At 45.9% G+C, this 10561-nt stretch overlaps 1 protein-coding gene and 1 pseudogene across 1 annotated transcript; both read left to right on the top strand.

The window, feature by feature from the left end:
* Nucleotides 1–7991: 7991 nt before the first annotated feature.
* Nucleotides 7992–8768, top strand: LOC132388867 (erythroblast NAD(P)(+)--arginine ADP-ribosyltransferase-like). The gene has a single exon (XM_059961295.1). It carries the CDS (start codon nt 7992–7994, stop codon nt 8766–8768), a length of 777 nt encoding a protein of 258 aa, XP_059817278.1.
* Nucleotides 8769–9034: 266 nt separating this feature from the next.
* Nucleotides 9035–9864, top strand: LOC132388866 (GPI-linked NAD(P)(+)--arginine ADP-ribosyltransferase 1-like; annotated as a pseudogene).
* The last annotated feature ends 697 nt before the right edge of the window (nt 9865–10561 follow it).

Below are 10561 nucleotides of genomic sequence, written 5' to 3'. Positions count from 1 at the left end.
TTATTGTTATTATTTATTGGGACACAGCGTGGAGTCGCCCCTCCCAGCTCCTCGAACATTGCCGCAAGGTGACCCCTGGATTTGACGCGAGCACAATCAAACCAATGCAAAGCCAGTGGGGTTACAGAGAAAGGGAAGCTCAGCATTGGAAGCCGAGAATGATCTTGTGGAAGTTTCTAACCAAAAGAAAAACGAATGGCATAGTGAAGTTATGCCAGGTAGTTAGGGTGGTTAAGGGGACGCCTGGCTGGCAGACGGGGGCAGCTGTGTGACGTCACGGAGGTTGAGTATACAATGTGAACAAATTCACCTCCTTTCTCGCTGTAATAATGTCTGTCGCACCTCACGCAGACTCTCCATGCCTCTAACTCCGGCTGGCGCTGCGCGTATTTTGACCAGATTTGTGTTTCTTATTTGCCGTTGGAAAGGTGCAGGGAATGTTTCAGGGAATAATCATGACAATGACTGCTCCTGCTTCAGTTTTTCAGGAAAAGGTTAACGGCACACACACACACACACACACACACACACACACACACACACACACACACACACACACACACACACACACACACACACACAAAGCAATACAGACAGAGATACACAGCCACAGTTAGAGAGAGGGAGAGAGAAAGAGAGAGAAAGCAATAGAGAGACAGAAACGGAGTTAGAGATAGTGAGAGAGTGAAAGAGAGAGAGTGGGGAGAGAGGGAGAGACAGAGAGGGATGCAGAAAGGGAGAGGGGGCAGTGCTACGTACCCTGTAATGGGTTAAAGAGGACCAGCAGAAATGAACACACCTAGAGTCTGAGTCTTCCGTTATAAACTGTATTTTATTAGTAACAACGTGAATAAAATGATATAAAAGGAGATAAAGCCAACAGGTTAGCAGAGTTTATGCATATATATAGGTGAGTAAATAAGGTTCCCAAGTTTCCCCAGCTCAGATGATTATGTGATACAGTCTTATGGTGGCACGGTAAGTAATCAGTTCAGTTCTGGAATTTGGTTTGAGTAGAGTTTGAGAGAGAGAGTTAAAGTGTTGTTTTATCTTCCAATGCCGATGTCGATCCTCCACGTCGTTATCCTGTTCTCTAAACTTAATTTTAAGTCACCCGATTGTGACTACAGAAAAGGGGATGCCGTCTTCTGTGGTGGAGCTATCAACCCAAAAGGGGGTTCAACGCACCGATAGCTCCCCACTGGTCACTCCTTTTATTCACGCAGTGAGCAAAACCCCACCCTTGTCTTGGGCACCCAAATCTCACCAGTGACCTCCTTGCCACTGGAATCGTGTGTCTCCTGTGTGTCTTGTTTGTCTCTGGTGTGTGTCTGATTATACTCTTCCCAGGTGTCATTCCATACACCCAAGTCATCAATATAAACCCCTGTATTTTCTAAACCCTGAATCACTGAATTCATCATCCTTTGGAACGTCCCTGGAACATTTTTCATCCCAAAGCGTAAAACATTGTACTCACACAATCCAGATGGAGTCACAAATGCCGATATTTCTTTAGCGCTTTCTGTTAAAGGAACACACCAGTAACCTTTGATCAGGTCAATCTTTGTAAGGTACTTAGCCTTCCCAACTTTATCATCCACTTTTGGGATGGGATAAGCATCTGCCTAAGTTACTTGCCTTAGCTAGCATGTATTCAATCTCTTGTTCAACAATTTTATTTTTGTCTTGGATCATTCGGTAAGGGTTCTGCTTAATGGGATTGGTTTTATCTACCATTACGTCATACACTGCAGCCGTGCCAGCTCTCAGGATGTCAGGGAACAAACCTTTATACTTGTTAATTAAGCTCTTGTTGCTTTGTTGCTTTGACAGCAAATGTTGAGTCTTTCCATCAAGACTTTTCAAATAATCAACATTTCTGAGTCTTGTGGAAAACTACAGGGAGTTCTGGTGTTCCAGGACCAGACAATGCAACCTCCTCCGTTGTCATAACAATACTCACAGGTGCACGTTCGGAGTCATGATAACTAGTGATCATATTTATGTGGAGAGCTGGGTAGCCTTTCCCCATCGACGAGGAGCTCTAATAACATAATTTAAAGAATCGATTTTCCTAATTATTTCGTATGCTCCACTAAATTTCACTTGAAGTGGGTTTGTAAAGAGAGGGAACAGCTTCAAGACCCTTTCTCCAACATGTTTCACGTTTATCTGAGAGAGCTGTAAATTCTGCTTTGCAACGTCACGGGCCTTGTTAAGTCTGTCTCTGAATTCCAAAACATAACTAAGCACGCTCATACTTACATTCTCATCCGACCATTGATCTCTGAGCAGGGTCAAAGGTGACACAACGTGTTAGATCTCAACTCTTTAACTATCCCCTGTAATGTCTTTGAAGTAAAGTTACTACCCGGGTCAGAATGGATTTCTTTAGGTCGACCTACCAGTGTGAAAAAAATTATAAATGATTTTTACCACAGTCTTGCAAGAGTTCACAACATCCTTTCTTAAATTAGGTCAGTAGAATTCCTTCATAATCCTGTTTACTGTCTCCCTGACTCCAAAGTGTCCAACTAAAGGCACACTATGTGTCATGTTTAACATTTCAGCCCTGTAAACTTTCGGGGCCACAATTTGATGTTCAATGGCCCAATCCTCACTTGCAGGCACAGCAGGTGATCTCCACTTCCTCCGTAACACACTGCCCTTAAAATAATATCCTACTGACTCTCTCTGAACCTCCTCTTCTGTGAGAGCTATAGCCTTTAACGCAGCAATTTCAGAATCTCGACTTTGTTCCGCTATAAATTCATCCCTGGACAAGGACAAACCTTTCTCATCCTCTTGACTACGCAAATCCTGAGGTGACATGGAAGGTAGAAAAGCCTCTGACAAATTCCCACAAGTTCTCCCTGTCTTTGCTAAATGCATTTCTAGACATGCTTCGGGATGCTGCGTGCATCCGTAACTCTGTGTGTGTCATCAGCCACAAGCTTGCTTGTCAGCAGCACTGCTGAATAAACTTCACCCTGTATAGGTACCAAACTAATGTTCACCAAACCCAGAACCATCACTAAACTTACGAAGATCATGTTTACTTTTTGAAAATTTCCAAACAACCCATCTATTCTGTTCTTACGACTTTTAACTCGATTCGTCTCTATGGTAACCCAGTCAGGTTCTCTCTGAAAAACAAAACAATCCTTTCTCTCCACAACGCAATCGTGAAAAACAGTTCCAAAACCTTGAAGGTGCTTACTTCCTACTGTGAAAACAGAATTCAACCTATTCTTTGACAGGCCATTGTCCTGCAAGCAGGGTCAAAGGTCACAAAGTCAGTCCAAACTTCCCACGTTCTTTGCTTAAAAATCCAGAAACAGCACCTTTCTCCCTATTGTCCATAACATTCATATCACCGACTTTTAGAACACCGTCTAACACAAGTGGATGTCAATCCTCAATTACCACTGGCACCAAGGTTAACCCTTTATTCACTGAAACATGTCCATCTGGTTCAAAAAGGCTGCATTCTTTTCCAACCGAGTCAGACACCTTAGACCTTACCTGGTTTTCAAAACAAGTTCAACACCCTGGAATTTCACAGGTGCTTCAGCAACCTGAACACAGGCAATTGGGACAAATGCCTCTTCTACGCTTTCAATGCCAGTCCCAGTTTCAAATTCCGGATTCTCCTGATCTACCCAGCTACTCCCTGGGAAACTCCCATCCGGAGTAAACACAGCCTTGGGGGTTAAAACAACCTCGTCTGCTAACCGTCCGGACTCCCGCAAGGTATGTCATCCTTTTCTTCTCGGTGTGCCCTTATATCATCAGGAACACACTTCTTAAATTCTTCAATCACAACCAACTCTTTCAAGCTGTCCAAACCCTCAGTAACATCTTCCGCAGTATACAGGCGATTGAAGTACACCTGTTTTTCATGGACAAACTCCACATAAGTTTGGCGCTTGGACTTCCTTAAATCTCTATACGCCTCCGGAAGCAACTCATGAACTTTAAGCACAGCATCTTTCTCTGTATCGTAATTCCTTGACTGTTCAAGGGTCAGGGCAGAAAACGCCTGCTGAGCCTTCCCCTTCAACACACTTTGTAACATGACAGCCCACTCATCCCTCGGCCATTTACGAGCCTGGGCAACCTTTCGAAGTGTAGAAAATACCGGTCGACTTCAGCTTTATCAAAGGGCGGTACTAAATTAATTTCTTGGCTGATATTAAACGGTACCACCAGCTCGTTATCCCTACCTAACGCTTCATCCTGTCACTGCCACATCCCCCTCTCGAACTGTCTGCTTTTCTGCCTCTTCGGCCTCGAGCTGTTTTAATTTCAACTCATAATTGTACTTCAGCTTTGCTAACTGAAGGTGAATCTTCGCCTTAGTAGCTACTTTACCATCAAACATTTCCAACACCTCCTTTTCGAATTTCCCCTCAGCTACATTATGTTGTGCTATTAACAGCTGTATCTGAGCCTTCCTCATACGTGTGTTCACCTTAACTTTTAATTTACGAGCAATGCCCAACAGTACATCCCTCTTAGCTTCATAAAACTCCTCTGGGATTGGTTCTGCCACTAACTAACTAAACCCCAAACTCCATTTCTGCTGATAATCCACTCACACAAATCAATAAAATCAACTAGTCAATCAAGCCCCCACCATTTTTAGTTCATCTCTGAGACGAACGCCCACTTTGCACTAATCCCGGACAGAGGCCCCAATTTGATCCGTATCCCGTAATGGGTTAAAAAGAACCAGCAGAAATGGACACACCTGGTGTCTGAGCCTTCCGTTATAAACTAAATTTTATTAGTAACTACGAGAATAAAGCAATATATAACGAGATAAAGTAAACAGGTTTGCAGAGCACACACACACATATATATATATAAATAACTTTCCCAAGCTTCCCCAGCAGGTAATTGGGTGATACAGTCTTACGGTGGGACGGTAAGTAATCAGTTCAGTTCTGGAATTTGGTTTGAGTAGAGTTGGGGAGAGAGAGTTGAAGTGTTGGTTTATCTTCCAGTGTCGATGCCCATTCTCCACGTCATCCTACTTTTCCCGAAACCTATTTAAAAGTCACCAACTTGTGACCACAGAAAAGGGGATGCCGTCTTCTGTGGTGTAGTTATCAACTCCAGACTCCAGATAGCTCACCTCCGGTCACCCCTTTGTCCACACTGTGAGCAGAAACCCCCCCCCCCCCCCGTTGTCGTGGGCACACAAAGCTCAGCAGTGTCCCTCTTGCCTCTGGAGTCTCCTGTGTCTCTTGTGTGTCTCTGGTGTGTGTCCGATTAAAAAGTCAACTAACCTTGTATATATCTCAGTGCAGATAAATGAACTGTCAGTTATATACTTCCTCTTTCAGTTTCCAAGGCAACTCACAGGCTCTCTGTTCCTCTATCTCTCTGAAATAGCACACACGCTCTTCGCGCTCTCTCTCTCTCTCGTTTAAAGGAACAGTCCACTTTAGAATAATCAATCAGATCTCATCACAGGAGAAAGAGAGAGAAAGCAATAGAGACACAGAAAAAGAGATAGAAGAGAAAAGGAAAGAATAAGAGAGAGAAAGAGACAGATACAGACAGAGAGACAGACAGATACAGAGAGAGATTGAAAGAAAGAAAGTAATGGAGACACTGAGGAGATAGAGAGATAGAAAGAGAGAGAGAGGGGGGGAGGGAGGGAGGGAGGGAGGGATGGATGGGACCTCGATGGGATTGGGGACGAAAGAAATTGGACGACATATTCAATTATCTACTGCGGCACAATGATCTTCTTATTCTTTAGTTTCTGTGTTACCGTTATGCAGGTCTTATCGGAGAGCAGGAATCACTTTGTCAGCGGGGTATCAAGAAGGAATACGACAATCCCATCGTTGCTTTCATCCCAAGCAGGGAACGAGTGAATCATTTTTCAGAGAATGGAGACAACACGACTATTTTCATGGATTCTGATTCTAGTTTCTACCACGTGCCATCTGAGTAAGTCTCTATTTTAAATTCAAGAACCACGGGGATTTTTTTGGGGGGGGCATTTATTTGCAGGTATTGCATGGAATACGTTCCCGATCCACTAAATCCCAGTTAAGCAGACCCCTTAATAATTCAAGTTTTAAGAAGTGAAATCGCAACTTCTGCAATCCAGTTGGGAACATACTTCCTAAATTTTGGTAAAATCCAGACCGCATCCATTCGATCATCACACACATTCAGGTCACTCTCCTGCGTCCCAAACCCGGACATGTCAAGTCTGCCCCCAGGAACGCGGAGAGGGTGTGCGTCGAATTCATAAGGGGGCGAACTAAGCCTCTCCCGTGCACATTCCCTAAGAGATCGACACTGCGTTCTCATCTCCCCTGTGATTGATCAGTTGGAAATTTTCAGGGCGGTAGGAGAGGGGTGCGAAGCAGATTGGGGTAACCAAGCGGGCAACATAGCCCAGCGCTTCTACCCCCTGTTAATGATCGGAGTTTGATGGAGAATTCTTCTGTAAACAGTTCCTGACACATTTCCAGTTCTCACAGTGATGCAGCGTGCTGAGATAAAGTACCGGATGGAAATCCCACCCACTATGGCCTCACTATGCTGTGCTCCGAGACTGACTATGTCTGGTACCTTTGAGATTCTGAGAGAAGCCTCGGCGGTATCGATTTCATCCGGCGGATGTTGAGTATGTGGAATGCACTGCCGGAGAGCATGATGGGAACAGAGTCACAGAGGTCAATGAAGAAGAGTTTAAACTTTATATGAATCTATTGTTTAATACCAGGACCGCACCTTCGGAAGGATGTGATAGCACCAAGTGTAGTGGGAGGAGGATTCATTGCCTGGGGAGGTAAGTTTCGGTTATTTGGTTGTTTACACTGGAGTTGAAAGGGACATGGCTGAAACATATTTCGAAAGGAATATTATTTTGGAATCGACCGCAAAAATCCCTTCCCCATCTCAGAGGCAGATAAACTGGAGGTGGGAGATCTAAGGATAGAAGATTTAGAGCGGCCCTACAGGATCCATTCTTCACCCAGGCAGGACGGAACATTTGAGGCACACTGCTGGGTTTAAGCAGTGGAAAAAGATTTCCGAACATCATTCTGGACGTGTCTAGAAGTAGAGCTGAATCGTCCAGGCAGTGGTGTCTGCCGCCTAACTGCTGGAAGATGGGTTTGGTACAGGTGGGGGCCCAAAACCCAACTCTCCGACAATTGGGGTCAGAGAGTATGACACGGCGCGGGAACAACCGGACATTAAGGCCGAGAGTCCGATCAGAGTTTGGTTCGTGTCTCGCCAAAGAAGTCCTGTCTTTGTTTACTCGCTGTTTACCATCGTGATGTCGGCGACGATGGTCACATGACTATGATTGTTCTTTACTTTTTTCCCCCAAAGGAAGTGGGTTGCCGCCGCATTCCTCTGGACAATTCCTTTTCAGGCCGGGTGACCACAGGCATTTCTGCCCACCAGCTGCTGCAGCGGCTTCAGGTGACCCTGATCGGGGATCTACGCAGGTTCGACATTTGTCCCCCGGGTGGTCTATAGGCTGGCGAGGGGAGGAGGACTTTAACAAGACCTTTAGTGAAGACGTATCTCCAGTCCGTCTAAGTCTGTCCATGTACCTGTGCAAAGACGCTTCAAATTTCCTCGCTGCGGCGGCTCCGTCCGGGTCATATGAAAGCACGTTCTCTGTGGTGGGAAATTCCCGCGCGGTTTCCCATTAAATCGCCTTCAACCCCAAACCTTGTTCTTCATGATGCACCAGAGCTCGGGAAAGGACTGTGGGCTGTCGCGCTCTTTATGCCCCTCTTAAGCTTATACAACTCTAGATATTCACCTGTGTCTCTCCCTCCTCCCCCAACCCACCTGCCGCCCCAACACACACAAGGTCTAACGAATAACGTCCTGTCTCGTTGAAACCTTCTGCATAACGCAGCTCTCTGATGCCAAGTTCCTATCCGTTTCCAGGTCGAGGGAATGCTTGGAACAGTGGGGATGACGTCATCATACTGAGCATGATGGAGAACTCTGCCGCTTATGTCTACAGCCAGAGCGACGAGTCCGACATGTTGGCCATCGAATATCTCGCAACGGAGCGCAGATTTAATAAAACGCTTGACTACGCATGGACGAAGGCAGTTAATAACCGAAAAAATGACCCGCGGCTGAGCAAAGTCCCAGTGCCCCCGGGGCTCAAAGAAGAACACGTGTTGGCCATAATTGCCTATACGCTTGAGACTGAATTGTATAGACAGTTAAACGCGGCACTGAGGTTGTTCGGGGCCAACGACTGGGTGTACGCGAAGGAATTTCCCTTCAAAAGTTTCCAGTACCTTCTATCCGTTGCCCTCGAGAGACTGAGAGAGGACTTGGGTAAACCACCCCAGCCGACATACAGAAGAATGACAATAAGGTCCATTGGTAAGGTGGGAGATAGAATAAAATTTGGCAGTTTTGTTTCGTCCTCTCGCAGCAAAGAGCACGATGAATTTGGCAAGGAAACAATATTTACAATTTCCTCTCAGTACGGTGCCCAGATACAAAATTACTCGGCTATCCCCAATGAGGAAGAGGTTCTGATTCCGCCATATGAAGCGTTTATAATCACGAGTTACGAACAGCGTCCCGACGGTGTTAATATTTCTGTTCAAACGGACGGGAAGGCTGGGATCCCGGTGAGGGTGGAGAGGGGCAGTAAAGACGAGATGATTGTGCTGCGGTGTGAGGAGACCGCCATTTCCCCAATAGCGTGGCTGTCCATCCTGGCGCTGTTGGTTCACATTTCGCTGTAATGTGCGGGCGGAATGCTCGATCCCCGGTTCGTGCTTCAGCTGAGATTACTAATAGCGTATGGGGGAGGAGGGTGGGTTAATTAACAGATTCGCTAAAGAGCAGCCTCCGTGTAGAGCAAAAAGTAGTTTATCATTTCCTGTCCTTGAACCATCGTCAGATTGTGCATGAATTTCCAAAAGAGGTCCCTCAGTTACAAGAGTCTTCAAGTCTTGCTGTTGACTGGTCCCATTATTTTGTTTTTTTTTTGCACGTACAACATGCTTTGATGTGGCGCCGACATGCCCGACGCACTTCTCTGGCTGTGCCCCTCGTGATTCTCCTTATAAATCCGTCTCCAGCTTATGTCTACACCCAGAGCGACGAGTCCGACATGTTGGCCATCGAATATCTCGCAAAGGAGCGTGAAATTAATAAAACCCTTGACTACGCATGGACGAAGGCAGTTAATAACCGAAAAAATGACCCGCGGCTGAGCAAAGTCCCAGTGCCCCCGGGGCTCAAAGAAGAACACGTGTTGGCCATAATTGCCTATACGCTTGAGACTCCATTCTATAGCCAGTTCAACGCGGCACTGAGGTTGTACTGGGCCAACGACTCGGTGTACGCCAGAAAGTTCCCTTCAAAAGTTTCCAGTACCTTCTATCCATTGCCCTCGGGAGACTGAGAGAGGAGTTGGGTAAACCACCCCAGCCAACCTACAGAAGAATGACAATAAAGTCCATTGGTAAGGTGGGAGATAGAATAAAATTTGGCAGTTTTGTTTCGTCCTCTCGCAGCAAAGAACTCGAGGAATTCGGCAACAAAACTATATTTACAATTTTCTCTCAGTACGGTGTCCAGATACCAAATTACTCGGCTGTCCCCGATGAGGAAGAGGTTCTGATTCCTCCATATGAAGCGTTCATAATCACGAGTTACCAACCGCGTCCTGACGGAGTTGATATTTCTGTCCAAACGGACGGGGAGGCTGGGAACCCAGTACGGGTGGAGAGAGGCAGTGAAAGCGAGATGATTGTTCTGCGGTGTGAGGAGATCGCCATTTTCTCAATGGCGTGCTTCTCCATCCTGTCGCTGTTGGTTCACATTTCGCTGTAATGTGCGTGCGGAATGCTCGATTCCCTGTTCGTGCTTCAGCTGATTACTACAGCGTATGGGGGAGGAGGGTGGGTTAATTAACAGATTCTCTAAAGAGCAGCCTCTGTGTAGAGCAAAAAAGTAGTCTAACATTTCCTGTCCCTGAACGATCGTCAGATTGTGTATGAATTTCCAAAAGAGGTGCCTCAGTTCCGATTCTTCCGGTCTTGCTGCTGACTGGTCCCATTATTTTGGTTTATTTTTTGCACGTACAACATGCTTTGACGTGCCGCCGACATGCCGGACGCACTTCTCTAGCTGTGCCCCTCATGATTCTCCTTATAAATCCGTCTCCAGCTTATTCAAAAGGAAACTGGTCTGAGAAGTGGCAGTTGGAGTTCAACCCATATAATTGTGAGCTGGTTCATTTTGGGAGGCCAAATATGTTGGCAGAATAATATAGTATTAATAGTAAAACTCTTGGCAGTGTGGAGGATCAGAGGGATCTTGGGGTCCGAGTCCATATGGCGCTGAAAGCTGTTGCTCAGTTTGACTCTGTGGTTACGAAGGAATACGGTACATTGGCCTTCATCAGTCCTGGGATTTTTAAGAGCCGAGAGGTAATGTTCCAGCTGTATTGTTCTGTACGTTTCCTATGTTTCTATAAAACTCGGCTGTGTACTGTATATCTGACAGATCTCCTGCCTTCTAAAGTCCG

Source organism: Hypanus sabinus, unplaced genomic scaffold (assembly GCF_030144855.1).
Source record: "Hypanus sabinus isolate sHypSab1 unplaced genomic scaffold, sHypSab1.hap1 scaffold_43, whole genome shotgun sequence".
NCBI classification, from domain to species: domain Eukaryota; kingdom Metazoa; phylum Chordata; class Chondrichthyes; order Myliobatiformes; family Dasyatidae; genus Hypanus; species Hypanus sabinus.
Note: the sequence above shows the minus strand (reverse complement) of the source record. Positions and strands in the feature narration are given on the sequence as shown.

Bases quoted from the DNA above. Each gene is read 5' to 3' on its own strand.
- LOC132388867 (XM_059961295.1), top strand. From the start codon at position 7,992: ATGATGGAGAACTCTGCCGCTTATGTCTACAGCCAGAGCGACGAGTCC.